Source organism: Pan troglodytes, chromosome 6, assembly GCF_028858775.2.
Source record: "Pan troglodytes isolate AG18354 chromosome 6, NHGRI_mPanTro3-v2.0_pri, whole genome shotgun sequence".
Classification (NCBI taxonomy): Eukaryota; Metazoa; Chordata; class Mammalia; order Primates; family Hominidae; genus Pan; species Pan troglodytes.
The window spans coordinates 50,126,181-50,143,744 of NC_072404.2; the positions used below are offsets into that span (position 1 = coordinate 50,126,181).

The window sequence follows — 17,564 nt, forward strand, 5'->3', positions numbered from 1 at the left end:
CTGGAGAGATGAACCTCTGAGGTGTGGCTCTCCTCTACCACTTGAGACTGGGCCACAGACGCTGAATGGGTAAGACAGTAAGACGTAGCCACCTTCTCCTAGGTTCGCAGGTCCCTGGGCCTCAGGCACAAGCAGCCCCTTCCTTGCATGCTCCGGCGCTGTCCCAGTTTCTAACTGGCTGCCAGTGCCCTCCCTCCTCTGGCTCTGGTTCTCCCAGGGGCCCAGCCTGATAGCGTCCTTACATCCAGGAACTCCATGTGGCTTCTGGGGCCTAGGCCTCACCTTGCAGATTGCTGGACTCCAGCAGCCCCATACCAATGGCCCTCCTTAGCTCCCAAACCTCAGGCAAAATGCCCTCCACCAAGGGCAGGCCAGGCCCCAGAAGCCTCCACAGAATCAGAAAATATAGGGCGAGCCCAGCCCCTGCCACTTGCACTGGCTGTGTGACCTGGGGCAGGTTGCTCAGCCCATCTAAGCCTCAATCTGCCCCTCTATGAAATAGGATAAATAGCACCTCTTCACAGGGTGGCCGTGAAGATCAATTATGTAACCTTTGTGGTGCTCTGAGACAGTGAGCACTAGGTAAACCACAGTTCTGTGACCATCATCACCTGAGTGTGAAGAATCCCAGGTGACCAACACTCAGCACCCGGGTCTGGGGCCCACTTAAGAGTCCTGGGGTTTTTGCAAGCCCAGTGCAGAAAGACCTGCTCCACTTCTCTGCCTCAGGCCCAGCAGCCCAGCCTTCTCCTCTCTGCCCCCACCAAGCCCCATTCTCAAAGAGCAAGGTATTCCCCAGACCATGTCCTGGGTCAGCACCCTGGGCAGAGGGCAACTCTTACCCACCGGGGCTGTCTGTGAGCCGATGCTGGCCTCTGCCAAGCAGGGACTCCACCAGCTAAGGCACTCATCTGAAACCAATGTCCCCTTTCCCTCTCACCCCTCTCTGGCTGGCTTCTGTCCCAAGAGCAAGGATGCCCTCTCACTAGGTCCCCTGGACCCTCTCTTCACTCCTAGGCTCCCATTCTACCCAGGCTGGCCTCTGCGTCCCTAAGACATGGGAGGCCCACCAACATCCTGCTTCTAGGACTTGCCTGTGAAATCTCTGGAGTTAAAAAGCTCACCCCTCCCCACTCCTTTCCAGTGGGGGCTGCCCAATAAGCCCAGTTGGGGGCCCAGCAGGCTGGCCCCTCTGAGCTGCCCCACCTGGGACATGCTTCATGAAAATCACACACTCAGAGCAGAGGTGGTCCCAGGGGTCATGGAGGAGATGCCCCCCGCAGAACCCCCATGGGCAGCTCCAAGGGAGGCCCTGTCATCTATGAAGGTACCTCACTGCTCCCTGGGGGCGCTGCAGGGCTGATCTCATGGCGGGGGCTGCCCCTGCCCTCAGGCGCCCACCTCCCCATGCAGGCCTGGTGGGGTGGGGCAGAGGCAGATGGGCTCCGGGGTGGCAGCTGGTGGGGGAAATCCCACCTCCTCGGCAGGAAGCAGGTTGCTCAGGCCAGATGGAGCACTGGGGGTCTGTGTGGGGAGTCTGGGCCGTATGCATGTGGACACTTTAAAAAAAAAAACATTTTTAACTTTTTAAAAATAGTTATATACTTATTTTAGTGGTTTAAAAGAAAACCTAACTGGCACATCAGACAGCAAATTCACAGACAGGGCTAAGTAAAAAAGTGAATTGTCAGAAAATCTATTTAAATAAAAACAGTAAGCAAATAACACTGTGGGCAGCATACAGAGGTGGCAAACAAATAAAGTCCTGGGTTACTAAGAGGAACCAGGGTGAAGAGTCCAGTCTGGATGCAGTGGGTTGGTGGGCAGCGGCGAATCTCGCCAGGGGCTAAGCTGCAGTAGCAGGACCCTGAGAGCCCGCCTGGGGCTGCAGCCTGGCCCTGGGCCCTGGAGTTGGGGCTGCCGCTTTCCATGCTGGGGTCCTGCTGGGTCCAATGGGGCACCTGCCCCTCTGCCCAGCTCATTGGTGAAGCATCAGATGAGGCAAGGTGGTTCCAGCCCCCTAAACCAGGTGATGAGGGTTCGGCGACCTTCGGAGCCAGGCCCAGGTGAGTGTGTGGATGCCCCAGGCTCCTAAACAGGCTCCCGGTCCCCAGCTGTTCCTTTGGAACAAGCATGCCTGGGCTCCTCCTGGCATAAGTGAATCAGAGCTTTGGAGGAAAGGGCCCCAAATCCACCTGACAGCTCCCCAGGTGCCTCCGAGGCCAAGAGCGGCTGCCATCCCCAGGGCGTTTCCTGGCTGCTCCCCGACAAAGGCAAGGCCTGGGCTCCAGGCTCCAGATACCCCCGTGGAGCAGCTGACTCTGGGCCAGGGTCACTTGACCCCAGACCGTAGTTCCAGAAGCCCTGGGCCAGCGCAAGAAAACAGTCAGGGGCTCTCAGCCCGAGGACAGCATGTGCTGGGGTCTTTGGTCAGTCTTTCTTTTCCTTGTAATTGGGCCATCTTGTGGCTTTTCTTGAGGCCACAGAATGTTGGGGCCCCTGTGTGTTCTCAGCAGAATGGCGGCTCAGAGTTATGGGGGTCACATGCTGGGCACTGGCTCAGCAGAGGGCTCTGTGAGGAATGTGTCCTTTACCTTCCTCTGCACCAATGCCACCGACAAGACCCAAAGGACAGAGTGGGGTGGGGAAGGGACCTGTCCAGTCGGGTGGAGCTGGGCACCCAGAGCCCCGCCTTGGGGCTGCCCCGGCTCTGAGCACCCCCGGGAATCATGTCACATACGACAAAGTCCTCAAGGTCAGGGGAGAAGAGGGGGTGTTCTCAGGGGCTTCTGGTGGGATATTTCAACAGAGAAGAAAAGGAAGTCTTTCTGCATCTCTTTGAAAGTCTGATAGAGAAACCGGAATGGGCTGCTGTCCGGGAGAAGGTGGGGACCCATCCCCCCTCCCTACCCCAGGCTGCTCACCGATGTTGGAATGCTTCAGAAGGCGGCAGATCCGAGCCTCTCTCTCCAGCTTCTGGTGATCTGGGGGACAGGAAAAACAAGGCGTCACCTCCTGCGCCAGCAACTAGTGGCCCACGGATCGTCCATGTCAGGAGAGGCCCACAAGGGTGTGCCAGGGCCTCTGACGAAGAGAGGAGTGGTTGTGACCCCACAGTGAGTAGTTGTGCCCCCGCCAAGGGAACACCCTTCGTGGCAACCCCTGGGCCACTGGTGGCAAGGCTGGGGCAGGGACCAGCCGGCTTGTGTTTGGGATGGGTGGAGAGGCCCATTCGGGTAGTGAGTGCTACTAACTCGGGGCTAAAAGTTTCCCTGGATGATTCTAAGTCAGCGGTGCACTGATTTAGTCCTCCACTTATTTGTCCTAATTCCATACTCTTTGGAGCTTTTGGCTGAAGCCAAATTTGTTCTTCCGAGGCAGGGGAGGGGCTGTCAGAATGGGGCCGGGAGGGGGTGAGGGCGTGCCCCAGAGCCCGGCTGGCAGGAGGAGGAGGGGAAAGCCTCAGAGAGGCCTCGCCTGGGGGATAGGAGTACACTGGTGGTGAAGCAGGAGGTGGCCCCTCCTGCCCTGGCCACTCTCCTCCCACCCCACAAGGTGCGGGGCCCAGATCCCCGGACACCGGAGGCGTGGAGGTGACTGGTGCCCCTTGGGTGGCCCCTCCACTGGCCCCCAAAGGATGGAGCAACTTATCTGCCAGAAATTTTACATTTCAAATAGAGGCAGGAGGCTTTTAAAAACTGATGGAGATTGTAATAGCAAAACCCAAAACCCCACACTTCCACTGACAGAGGGAGGACTCCATGCGCTACAGTCACACAGGGTCCCATACTGCAATGCATCAAAGCCCTCCGCCAACCCCCACGTGCGGGTAGCACCCACATCCGAATAGTGTGGAGGAAACGAGCAGCAAAGGAGGACCCACAGTGTGCTCTTATTTACACAAAGGTCGAAACTAGGCAGTCGGTGGGCACTGCCACACGTGGGGAGCTGCGAGGAAAGGCCAGTGCATTTCAGAGTTCAGGACGTGACTGGGGAGGGGGCATCAGTGTCTGGAGCCCCCTCTACCTGCCCAGTGCTGAGTCCCACCATGGGAAAGGTGAGCAGGGCCTGGGGGCACATAATTAATACACAAGACAAGACCTCAGGGATGCCTCCTTTGCCAGGAATGCCCAGTAGCACCCAGTAGCAGGGAAAGAATGAGGCTGCAACTTCACAATCATCCTTGGGAAGCATTAAAACCTCTGATCCCCGTGCTTGGCAGAAACTTGTCCACCTGCAGGAAGGGAGGACTGGCTGAGTCATGTCTGGGGTTAATTCCCCTGGAGCAGGTGTGGTGGTGGCAGCCTGGGGGTACAGGATATGCCTGCAAACACCCATATGTCTTGAGTGAGAAAGCCACACCTACAGATGGGAAGGTCTCTGGGAGCGGCATCCCCTGGCTCCCCCCTCCCAGGACAGGCATTCGTCTCCCTGCCCTGGCCACCTGGCTGCCATCTGCTTCAAGCCCAGCCGCCTGGCATCCCACGAGAGGGATTCAGAGGGATCTGGCAGAGCCTCCAGGTGGCATGGAGGGAGTCAGACCCCATCCCGCTGTTTTGCTGGAAGCCCAGGGCATACCTGCTCCCTCTCCCACCTGCACACCCAACTCAGCAAGCACTGCACGGTCTTCCAGAATACTCCAGTCCCTGCTCCCCCTCCCTCCCCTCTCCCCTCCCACTGAAGTGGGAGCTGAGGTGCCAGGAGCCTCAGAGATTTGTGATGGCGGAACTGGAACCAGCCCAAGTGTCTGTCAGCATCAGAATGGAAAAATCAAACATAGTCACAGTAGAATACACATGGTGTGGGCTCCGTTTTCCTATCTGCATGGAGCTCAAAACCCAGCAACACTGGACATACCTGGGGAGGGGAGGGGTCCATGCACAAGGCCTGGCTCCAGTGGAAAGCAGGGCACCAACTCTTGCAACACCCCCGACCCCCATCCCTCTGGGGTGGGAGGAGGGAGGCTCTCAGGGTGCAGGACGGTGAGTTCAGGGGGTTATTGTTTTCTTTCCTAGTATCTTTTTTAAACTGATTGTGAACATTTTTCAGACTTAGAGAAAAACTGCAACAACAGTACAGAGCAATCGTGTACAGCACTTCTGTACAATCTCCCTGCCCCGCCCCTGCTTCCATATAACACACTCACTTCTTCTGACGCGTGTGTAACACCAGGCAGCACTCAGGTGCGTCTCATAAGGAGAGGGTGTCCCTTCCATAATCTCAGTGCAGGTCCCAGATTCAGTAAATCGAATGCAGATATGACACTCATGTCTCTAAGCTACAATCCATGTTCCACCTTTCCAACTTGTCCCAATAAAGTTGATGGCTAATCTTTCCCCAGGACAGGATCCAAGCCCAGGACCACACATCGCCACGGGACGTGTGGGCCAGAGCCAGGCTGAGGGAAAGGAGGACCTAGGAGGGAGATGCGGTGGAACCAGGGCACGTAGTTTCCTTTTGAAAAATTGCCTGATTAGAGTTAAATCAATAAAATCATAAATCCAAATCAGGAGAAAGATGCAATTATGAACGCATTCTCCTGGGACACAGATAATTTATATGCCTGTGTTTCATTACTGAAACATCGCCAAGAGCTGAGCCCCAGCCCAAAAATGATACCTATTCCTGAGCATGTGTTTAGGGAGATAATTATTTGTGTGGGGTAAAGAAAGGGCACCTGGCTGTCCAGTCCTGGCACCAGGTGTCCACTCGTGGTGGCCATACAGGTTGCTGACTGGTCCTCTTTCTGTAACGCCCACAACAGCACCTCGACCACCTCCTCCCAGCAGCTGCAGTAAGTTAGAGCTCAGAGAGCCGCTTGGAAACCATAAACCATGACACACGATCTAAGCTGGTAACACACAAACACACACGTCATATAGAGTGCTTCACTCTCGGTGGCAGGATTATGGCTAATGTTGTTTTATTCGTTAACTTCCCCTCCCCCAGTTTTGACAGTGATCATGCGTTACTTCCATAATTTAGCAAAGCATTGTTTTTAAAAAAGATTTTGATCCTGTCTCCAGTGACCAAGCTACGGATTCAATATGACAAGGATGTTTCATAAAATCTGCTATGGTAGCATTTGCTCTTAAATTTTAAAAATTCGGGCAAAAAATAAATCTAAGCAGATATAATGTGACTCTGGATAGGACTGAGAAGCCACAAGAAGGAGGGGGCACAAGGAAGAGGCGTTCTCTCTCCACCTGGCTCAGACAGCCCCATCTCAGGGCAGGCCAGAATCCAGCTTCCTAACTCTGTGGACATACTATGATTTTCTTTCCACAAAACCAGGGACATTATTCTTGGCTTCCACATTAACACCGTAAACCCCTTGTCATGGACAAGGTTAAGTAAGTTAAATTGAACCCAATCCAGTGCATAAGAAATGTGCCCTGGCCCTAAACAGTACAGCGGAATCTGGGGGAACCTCCAGCTCGGTCTTATTCCCTGCCCCAGACAGTGGAGCAACCATATCTTGCTCATCCCTCCCTGCCAGCCTCATTCTGGGGGGCTCTGGTCCCCAGGGAACCTGCTGAACTCAGGAGACCAGAGCAGTGGCCACTGAGCAGGTCCTGAGGCCAGCAGGCCTGTGGCGAGAACACAGCCGGAAGTCTGCCAGCAGCGGCTCCCTACCTGCCCAGGGCCCCATCAATGCCCCCAGGACCCCCACGGGGCACCCCTTCCTGAAGGAGGTCCCAAGAGGCCTCCTGAGTGGCCAGCCCTGGCTATGCCCACTACGGTGATGTCCTTGTCAGGGCCAGGCAGTGTCACAGAAGTCACAGAAGAGGTGCCACACCTCTGCAGGTTGTGAATCCAATGACAAAGAAACCCCAAGAACCCACCCCATCCAACAGCCGGTGCCTGGTCAACTCCTCAGAAGGTGCTGAATCCCCTCTCCCCGTCGGCCAATGTCAGGCTCAGGCTCACGGCACCTCTACGTGCGCACTGGCTCCGGGAACTGCAGTTCCCTGTGATGCTGAGTTTTCCTAAAGGAGTCTAAGAACAACCTCTGAAATAGACCGTGGGACAGAAGGCAGGGGCTGGGGAGTGAGGACGCAGGCTGAGCCCCTCCCGACCTCCAGGGGACCTCACCCCATCAAGAGGAGACCCCTCTGCCCTCTTGCCCTCCCTCTTCTTCTCCCACCCCAAGACCCCTGGCCAAGGTCTTGGGGTTCCAGGGCAGACAGTCCCTGGGGCACAAAAAGCCAATGACAGCAGTGCCTGTGCCCCTTGTTACAGCAGAGTGATGAGCAGAGTGCTCTCAGGCCCTGATTCTGCCTGTGGAGACTCAAGAGGTGATGCTTCAGTGGGGTTTTAGAGGATGAGTAGGAGTTTGCCTACTCATGCTGGAAAAAGACTTGGTTCTCACACCCCCTCTGATGTGAAGCTTGGAGAGGGAACTCATGAGTTCAACCAGCTCCTAAATGCTTCGGCATCTTGCGAATCTGCACCCTAAACGGAGGCAAGGGCGTATGTGTGTGGGCCTGTATTTAAGCCAGAAGGTGACTGGCCCATTCAGTGTGGATGCAATTCTACACATGCGCACACGTGTGTACACATTTACACACCTGCTCCCCAAGGGGGTGGCTAAGAGAGACGCTGGCAAAAGCATTGCTATTTATTTCTTCTACCAGAGAAACATCCCACAGATCAAATACAGCATTCATTTATACCCCCATAAAAGCATTTATCAAAAAACCCCCAAAACAACAACAACAAAAAACCCCATAAACAATTGTCCTCAAAAAGATCAGGCTAAACCGGAGCCTGCAATTATCCGCCTGCCTGCTTAATTCTAATGATAGTGCGACATCCTCAGATTCCAGCCCTCGGGGAATGCCGAGCCCTGGGAGCTTTTCTAGGTGATTTGGCTACAATCTCTGCACAGAGCCCTGGCCTGCCGGCCATTCATCCTGCCAAACCTGCACCTGGGTGTCCCCCGAGGTCCGCACAACAGGTAGGGCCAAGTGCTGGGGCACAGGCAGGCTGGGGGCCACTGAAAGACAGGGAAGAGAAGCACCCCCAGCCGAGCCCTGCACAGCCGCGCTGAGCTCATCTTACAGCAGGCTTCTCACCCGCTCCCGCACACATCCCAGGACGCCGAAGACGCCCTGGACTGCGCAGGGCAGGCTGCTGGGCTGGGACCCAAAGCCAAGGCCTCTCGCTGAAGCGCAGGGGCTCTCTGTGATATGCCACTTGGTCTGCATTCCCTGCTGCTCTCTGAGCTGGTGGGTGGTGCCTGCCTGGTGGCTGCAGCCTCTGCTCAGTGCCGAATCTGATATTTACAGCCTGCAGATGCTGGCTGTGGGGGCAGCAAGGCCGACATCACAGAGGAAGGGGAGACAACGCCACGCCAGTACCAGGAGGGGCTCAAGGGCCCAGGTGACAAGGTTCCCCTCCTCCCTCACCCCACAGCCTTCTCCAAAACACTGAGAGCCCAGCTGGTCTGGGTTACCTGCCTGCAGAGGCCCAAACAAAGCAAACCACTCATGCTCATGGGGAAAGACAAGGTCAGGTTATGCTTGCCTAGATGTCCAGCCTCTCAGGAGCAGGGACCACAGGTCCTCCACCAGCAGCCATTCCCAGATCCACAGGACCCCCGAAGCCTTGGCATGGAGCTCTGAGGGATCGGGTAGGGGAGTGGGGGCTCCTCCAAGCTGTTACTGTGCTGGTGGGTTGGCAGCTGGCACCCACCACCATGAAGGTGACAGGGCAGGGGCCACCTCAAGGTGCCCACAGCCAAGTGCGGGAAGAGACAGGACCGGGACATGGGCACAGCCACGTGACCCATCCTGGAGCACCTGCCACATGCCAGGCACTGTCTGTTCTGGGCACATTACAGGCATTAACCTATTTCATTCCAAAAATGCCTGGAAAGACCAGGAGTGGTGGGGGAGAGACTGCAAACCTCTCCTGGTGTGGAGGGAGCTCCTCCCCTCCTGCCATGCCACCCTCATCAGCATGGGAGCTGTAGGGTCCCCTGAGCTAAGAACAAAGAGAAGCCAGCTGAGGGCGATGGAAGAGATGGAGCTGATGGGAAGGACATTCACACCAACCCTGCTGCATCTGCAGGGTGAGGCACAGGGCAAAGATGAGGAAACTGAGGCACAGAGAGGAGCTCAAAGCTGCCAGGGCTGAAAGGGCAAGGCTGGGGGCCTGGTGGGGGCAGGGTAGCCTTCAACATCCCAAAGGCGCACTTGTGCATGGCTCCGGGGACCCCTCGTGTCCCAAGTGGACAGCACCCAGAGGCCATGGTGCGACCAGTGCCCCCCGCGGGGGAAGGAGGGTCTTACAGGACAAGTTAAGGTTACATGGTTTGGTAAATCATTGATGTTCGCTCCCATAATTTCCTCTTTCTTTCTCCAGAGCCAAGAAGGGGTCCGGGATGGAGCTGGCAGAGGCTTCTCTGCCCACCCAGGCCCCCTATGCCATCCTCCACCCTCCCAGCCCCTCCTCCTCCCTGGCAGTGGGTGACTCACAGCAGGGGGTGGGGGGTGGTGAGTGAGAGGAACCAGGGAGAAGGGGAACAGGAGGGCGTGGGTGGGCACCGGGCCCCCCGCCAGCCACCAGGAGAAACAGCAGAGCTGGCACCTCCAGGAGGACACTGCAGGGCACTGGGTGGGGGCGGCGGAGGGGCAGGAGGGGGAGGCACAAGGCCCACCCGTGTCAGGAGGGGCTGCCTCCCTCTCGCCCAAGGGCCTCTGGAGTTGTCAGACCCAGAGACCGGGAGGAGGCCCACCGGGTAAGCTCTGTGCTGGCTGGGGGATGCAGCTGGGGCCACCTGGGACCACTGCCACCAGGGTCTGAGGGCTGAGGGGTGGGGCTCCCTAGGTGCCATGAGTCCTGCCCACCGCGTAGCCTGGGACAAGGGATGGCACTTCCCTGGGCCTCATCTGGAAGATGGCTGTAATAACGGTATCTGGCCCCAGGACTGTGCTGGACTGAAAATGGAATCGTGTGTGGAAATCCACACGGGCCTGGCACAGGGTGGGTGCTCAAGAACGTACCCCCCCCATTCCAGGCAGCTCTGCCTCACCCCGAGGGAGGTTGCCAGACCCCCCATGGGCCCATCACTGGGGGCCCCCCACTAGCACCAGCGCTCTCCACCCATTTCCTCATGCCTGGGAGGAGATCCTCAAGGACAATCCCTTCTGCTTGTCCACCACACAGCCCAGCTGGGGAGGGCACTGGGATGGTGCACATGGCAGAAGGGCTCTGCTCCAGCTGCCCTGGCCTGGAAGCAGTGGCTGGGGAGGGATGGGCCAGAAGCTGTGTACTGTGCCAGCGTCTGGTTCCTCAGGGCTGGGGCTACCTGGGGCTCTGCTCCTCCAGGCTAATCCACAGACCAACATCAAGACAGGTGGTCCACCTGTGCACTGGACTAGGGTGGCAAGGACATCAGACTCAGGGTTCTGACCCAAGCCTGAGGCTGTCTGGCTGAAGGTGCTGTGATGTCAGCGCCATGCTCCAGAACTCAGGCCCTACGCAGGGGCCTGCTATGGGATGTGGCACGCCACCAAGGCCTGGGCCAGGAAACTGGCTGCATCCAAATCCCACTTGGGGGCCTCAGTTTCCTCCCATGAAATGGATTCAGGAGATGCCCTGTCAAGTAGCGCTGTTCCTGTCCAGAGGACACTTCGAGGGCCACAGCACAGAGGGGCCCCCAAAGCCACCCCCCATCCCCACAGAGCTGGGCACACATCTGTTCAATACTCTGGACCTTGGTGGGGTCAGCAGCCCCTCCCTGCACTGTCAGTACGTTGGCAAGACCCATCAGCCCCAGGTGACCTGCACACCTGTCTCAGCGACCTGCACCATCAGAGGCATGAGAGAGCTTTCTAGACTTTTTCTTTTCTTTTCTTTTCTTTTTTTTTGATGGAGTCTCTCTCTGTCACCCAGGCTAGAGTACAGGGGCATGATCTTGGTTCACTGCAACCTCAACCTCCCGGGTTCAAGTGATTCTCCCATGTCAGCCTCTCCAGTAGCTGGGATTACAGGTATGCGCCATCACACCTGGCTAATTTTTGTATTTTTAGTAGAGACAGGGTTTCACCATGTCGGCCAGGCTGGTCTTGAACTTCTGACCTCAGTTGATCCGCCCACCTCAGCCTCCCAAAGTGCTGGGATTACAGGCATGAGCCACCATCTGGCCCTCTAGACTCTTAAACAGCTCGCCAACATCCACATCAAACACCAGCCAGGCACATTCTGCACCCTGCCTGGTACCAACACACTTAACTCAAGCGTCCCAATTCACTTCAAGGCTAAACTTGACTGTGCTCACACACTAGTGACAGAGTACTTGGGAGCCAAGCGCAACCCTGTGTGGCACTGAGCAGCTCGGCCAGAACCTGATAGGACATCCTGGGCCTTGACACCAGGCCAGTGGGGTCTGGCCTTTAATTCTGTTTGGCCATGTCCTGGCCGGCTCCTACAGAGTCTGGTGACAGAAAAGCGGGCATTTGCTGTGGGGTGGGGCAGGCAGAGGCCAGCTCACATCTCGGGGCCAGCATTTGCCAACCTGGGCTGCCAGCCAAGTCCCTTGGTAGCACTGACCTTGGATTTATTTGAGACCAGATTGGGCAGCTGGGTGGGGACGAAGGAGTGGCTTCCAGCAGCCCCTCTCCTCTGACTCTCCTCCCTGGCTGGTAAATGTGAAGTAGAACCAGTCCTGACCCCAAAGTCAGCTTGGGCCATGCGGCAGGGACTGCCCATCCAGTCTCAGGGTGCAGGCCGGTTTAGGGGCTGAAAGGAGGCCATGGGCAGATCCCGGCCATTCCTCCTAAAAGGAAAACTGCTCCTTGAGAATGACCCTATGAGTCCCTTCAGGGTAGTGACTTCTGTGTGCTGAGGACTGGCTCTGGGCAGGCCTGTGAGCTGCTCATGGCACCCATGAAACAGAGCTGTTGCTGCGTCACCCCAGCTTTCAGATGGGGGCACAGGAGCAAGGAGACTGGGTAGAAGTGGAGCTGGACCCCGTCACAGGAGGCCCCACTGGGAGCCTCGGGAGCAGCCCCCTCTTCATTTTCTTTCCGGTGGGACTTCTCGGAGCCCTTCAGATGCTGCCATAGTGGGCTGGACAAGCCTGCTCTCCCTCTAGAGATCTGGGGCGGGGAATTGGGGGGGGTGGGCAGCGAGGACTTGGGGAGCCCAGTGGTAGGTCTGAGGCAGGAATAACCCCGGCCCAAGGTCTGGGGGCCAGGTCAGGATCCTCTGAGGGCAGCACAAGTCTACCAGAAAAGGTGAGGTGGTGTCGAAGGGGGTAGGTGGTGGAGGCAGACACCCCTCTCCTCCTGGGCACCCAGCACCTCTTGGGGTCCCAAGTGGTCCGGTCAGGCCTGTGCAGCCCCGGGAGGCTGAGCCCTATGATGAAGATGCAAGAGGGCGGCTCTCGCTGTGGCTTTCTGTGCATGTTTTGTTTTTAAAAGGCAACACGACAACCAGCAATTAACCCGCCAGCAGCTCCACCACCTGCAAGAAGCACCCGTGGACACATCCTGCAGCTGCCTGCCGCCTCAAGGTCAGGGCTCGCAGGGACCCTGGCAACCACGTCGGCAGCACCCTGCCCCTCTGCATGAACATGCATGACGGAGCTGGAGCCGAGGGCCTCGTCGCTATTTGCCAGCCATATGGGGATGAACATAGCCATTCTGGGAGCCCAGGCCAGGCCAGTGGCTGCAGTAGGGCCACTTCCAGGCTACACACTGGGGGGTCCACAGCATCTTCCCTCCATGGGGTCCACTTGGCCTTTCAGCTGGGGCCCCATTCCCAGTGCCCTTTTCAGGATCAGAACCATCCTCCAGCTTGCGGGGTGCAGCTCAGCTTTGAAACGGAGGTGTGGCTTGGAATTCCTTCCCTGTCACTGCCATGCTGTGGCATTTTGTGCAGGGCTATGGTTTAAGGCCTAAAGTTAAAGCCAACATTACGTGCTACCTTGACACCCAGTGAAACCAGGAAGGCCCTGAACAGCCTAGCTTCATGTCCCCCACCGGACTCTGCTGCTGTGGCTAAGTACCCACCCAGGCAAGCCTCCTCCCCACAAGGACCGGGCACAGCTCCTGCTTATGCCTGAGTAGTGAGATGCAGCTCTCTGCCAACCCATGGAATTATTCAAACCAGCCGAAACTGCCTCTGGTGGGAACCAGGGGCCACCTCACCTCGTTGTTACTCCAAAGCCTGCCTCCCCAGCCCCTGCCTGTTCACTGTGTCCTGAGCGCAGTATCCTCCTCTCTGGGCTCTGAGTATATGTGACAATAAAATGCCGTCCACTCATCCATCCAGTGCTGGGTGTCATGTGTTCAGTCATCCCCGTAACCCCAGGACAGGACTCCCGTGCTCACAAATGGGGTGAGTAGGAGGAGATTTAAACCAAGGTGCCTAGACTCTCCAGTCTAGGAAAACAACGGTGGCCCCCCACAGGGCAGGCACGGTGACAGGAGGGGCTTGCTAGGCCACCCCTCCCAGCCCTGGTGCGATGGGTCCTCCACCTGGGGTCCCCCCACCCCCGACACATACACGTCCCACCAAAGCCCATCTCTCCATAGACACCAGCTTGGCTTCCTCCGGAGACAGCCAGGACACTGGCTCAGGCCAGCCCCTGGGGGTGCAGGACCCACCCTGTCAGGGTCCTACTCTCAAAAATAAGGCCCAGACTCCAGGGCTGCACTCTTGACCACTGTGGCCTTATGTCCAGCCTCATCCTCTGCCCCCAACTCTGTCCATGTCCTTTTTGTCCTTTTCAGAGAGTGGACAGCTGCCCAGAGGTTCCCACTCATCCCTGAGCAGATGCCTGGGGACCCAACCCAGCCCGAGGCCCAAGGCCAGGGAGCACAGCCCGAGGCCAGGGAGCACAGTCTGGGGCAAGCACTGCCACATTTTTTAAGGTATTGAGGAGAAAGAACAGAGAGGACTGTGCAACAGAAGCAAGTGGCCAGCAGTCCCGCACACTGCTATCAGGCCCTTTCCAGAATGCCCCCTACCACCTCCGGATGAGAGCATCTGCACACATCCGCCCTCCCCAGCAGGAGAGGCTGAGGCCCTCACATTCACCCATGGGGCTCTTCTAACCCCCACTAACCTCAATAAACCCTCCATGACCTTCTGTAGGCTAATCACTCCACACCGAGCTGGAGTCGGCGCTCCCCCAGGTGACATGCAGACAATGGAAACATCGTGACCTCAGAGCCGCTGTGCAGACCTGTCACAGGACTGCAGCTTCTGGCCCTGGGGACAGAGGACAGTGGCTGCCCACAGGGGAGACACACACCCAGGGCCCCCAGGACCTTCCAGGGCTCCCTGCAGCTGTTCCCCCTCGAGCTTTGCCCTGGATCTCCAGCTCTCCAGACTTTCCCATCAGCAGCCAGACCAGCACAACAGAGACCAAAGCTCTGCCATTCCCAAGCTCGGTTCCCACCCAGGCCTCAAACCCTCACCTTGCGGGCTTCCCCACTCCTGCCCAAGTCGTCCCGGGCACCTGGGCACTCCGAATCCCCTTCTCCTTCCATCGGTGGTCACTACCACTCCCCACCCAGCTCAGTCCTTAAGTGGAATCTTCAAAACACTCTTCTCCTCCCACCTGTTCAACTCTGTTTATTAAGGAGGTACTATGTGCAAAGCAGGAGGCCTGCCCTTGCTGGGCCTACAGTCCGCTGGCGGGTGGCCTGGAGGGAGCAAGGGGCGGTGAGCAGGAAGGACCAGGGGAGGGGGCTGTGCCCACACTGGCAGAACCAGGTCTTCAAACCTTGGGCCCACAGGCTGTGGGTTCAGCCATCTCCCCAATCCTCACTCACCTCCTGGAACCGGCAGAGCCTGGAAGTAAGGATCCCGCCAGATGTGGGAACTGTCAGTGCTAGAAAAGCCAGGCAGCATGGAGGGCAACCCTCCATCTATTTTACAGAAAAGAGGAGTGAGGCAGGGAGGGGATGGTCTTTAGGGGCCAGAATCCAGCTCCCAGGTCTCCCCTCTGCCGGGAGCCTTTTCTGCCACTGACAAGCCCCTGACTCTGCAAGATGAGTGGCTGGAAATTCAGAAGGACGCAAAGGGGTCCTCCGTGACAGCTCCTCCCTTCCCCTCCCTCCCTTCCCTGGCTCAGGGGTTCCTCCCTCACCCCCTCCAAATGCCAACAGGGTGAGCCCTGCTCCTGCATCCAGTTCAGGATGCATTTGCCTTCCCCAGGGGTCATGGAGGCTCAGGAACCTGGCATTGGACCCTGACCGGCAGGTTTTGGGACTCGGTGTCTACACAGGGCCACACCCAGAACCAGAGAGCAGGAGGTCATGATGCTGCCCACCCTTTCTCCACCTGACAGATGGGGCCAGCAAGGGCCAGCACCCTCCGCGCAGCCCGGCTCCCTGTTCTCCTGGTCCTCTTCAGGGCCGCTTTCTAGAAGCCTTCGATTAAACCAATTCAGTTTCCAAACTAATGACAAAGTCCTGTCTCTTAACAGTCTGGCTGAGCATTGCCAGATAAAACACAGGGTGCCCAGTTAAATTTGAATTTCAGACAAAGGACAAAATTTGTTTTCGGTATAAGTTTGTCTCAATTTCAGATACACAACAAATAATTTTTAGTTTAAGTAAGTGTGCCCCATGCAATTTGGGACATACAGTGCTTATTTTACATCTTTTGATTGTAAATCATACTTAATTGCTAAATCCAGCAGCCTAGCCTCGTTCCTTCATTGCTCCTAGGTGGCCCTCCCCCTGGGAGGGGCAGGCATGCGGTGCCCCCACTGAGCCCCCAGAAGGCCTGCCTCCCAGCTCCCCTAACTCCTTCTGTACCTGGATGCAGGGTCCCTTCCCCATAATCCCAATTCAGGGACCATCCCCATCCTGTTGAAGGCTGACCCTGGGGCAGGGGAGGGGGCGTTTCCCAGGGATTCCCCCAACTCCTGGCCACCCTCCAAATCCCTAGAGAGCAAACTTAAAGGCAGAGTGGGCCAAGAGTTCAGTGGGGGTCCAAGCTCTAAAGCTGTTCCCTCAGGCTGGAAGCCACCCAGGGAGGTTAGGGTAGGGAAGCAGAGGAGGTCTCCCAGCAGGGAGGAGGTGGGGAGAGAAGCCAGAGGGGAAAGAGGGGCAGGGGGAGGGGAGAAGAGAGGAGGGCAGGGCCCCTGAGCCGGGGAGGAGGGAAAGGGGCGGGTCTCCAGGCTGGGAGGGGAGGGTCCCTGGGCTGGGAGGGGTGCTGCTGCCACAGGCGCATGCTCAGCTGTCCCTGCAATGCGGCGCCTCGTCCTCTATTAACCCAGTTCCGCGGATTCTGCCGACCAGGCACTCATTATCCCCCTGAACAGGGGTCGTTTTCTGGCTGTGGATTGCGCGGGAGCCACAAGAAAACTGCAGTACCGGCTGCAGTAGGAAAGCCCTGGAGGCAGCCCCCGCCGCCACCCACTGCACAAAGGGGTCCCAGGCAGGCAGGCTTCTGGCTGGGGAAAGGGGGGGCGTGCAGGCTTCCCTGGGGTGCGGGCTCAGCCCCAGCCCCAATGATCAGAGACCTCAAGATGGTCCCTGTCCATCATGCCTTTGGGCAGGGAGTGTCTCCCCAAGACAGAAGGGTCCCTGGGGAGACCAGGTGCCCCAGAAAGGGAGCTGGGGTGAGCTGCGCATGGGCCTGCAGGCAGGAAGAGGACAGTGGTGATACTGATCTCTCTGTGGGGTGAGCCTCGGGCCTGGGAGGTGAGCCCCACTGGTGAGGTCAGCCCCACCTGGGAGCCCCACGCTGGCCCAACCCTCGGCCTGCCTCAGCTGGGTGAAATCTAGAGTCCTCCACATCCCGGCTCTGCTAACCACCAGCTAGGGGACCCTGTCCACCTCTCAGCTTCTTCAGGACTCAGCTTTCCCCCCATGTGAAAGGGGAGCCCACGCTCAGCTCAGAGGGTGGGAGGACATGAGACAGCGTCGATGATGCCAGGAGCTCCACCCTGAGCTGAAGGGCCATTCCAGGGCACGGACCCTGCACCAGGCTCTCCACAGCATGGGCCGCTAACCAGGGTCACCCCGCTGCACTGCTTCCTAAGCACGCTTCCCTCTACACAGGGCGTCCAACAAGGCACAACAAAACTGTCCCCAAAAGAACAGCCGTTCATTGTGGACAATGAGCAGCAGGGGCTGGGCAAGCGGGCGGGGGGTTGGGGTAGGGGGTAGATAACAAGAAGACATGTTTTAAGACTTGTGTGCCTAATGATCTCTTTACCCCCAGTCAATTAATTTTCCTCTAACTGCTTTTGTTAACAGTAGTTTAATAATCTCTCATTATTCAGTACATTCACCAACTTTGAATGTCTCACAATCCTCCATTTAATTAAGTATTAAATATTAAAAAATCGAACTGTTACAGCTTTGGCACCAGCTGGTGCAGTTCTGCAGTGTCCGCGTGGCCGAGTATTTCGGTAAGTGGGGGCCTGAGTGTTTCTGGAGTGGCATCCTCCTTCCTGGAGCTGCATGCTACCAGCCGCTTCTCATCACCAGGAGCCTTGAAGGACCAAGGCCGCCCTGCTTGGGCCTGGACATGAGTGAGTGTGGGGACACAGCACTCCTAGTGACTCTCAAGGAGTAAGCGAGGCCCCT

General features: G+C 57.4%; 1 protein-coding gene across 23 annotated transcripts in view; it reads right to left on the reverse strand.

Annotated features, from left to right (window-relative positions):
• The window catches only part of CAMK2B (calcium/calmodulin dependent protein kinase II beta), a 109,873-nt gene that overhangs the window by 44,314 nt on the left and 47,995 nt on the right, over nt 1-17,564 (reverse strand). For all 23 annotated transcript variants that reach the window (XM_016957400.3, XM_054655576.2, XM_063815337.1 and 20 more), the window contains exon 3: nt 2,925-2,984. In XM_016957400.3, coding sequence (XP_016812889.1) covers nt 2,925-2,984 — 60 coding nt within the window. The remainder of the gene's footprint in view (nt 1-2,924; nt 2,985-17,564) is intronic.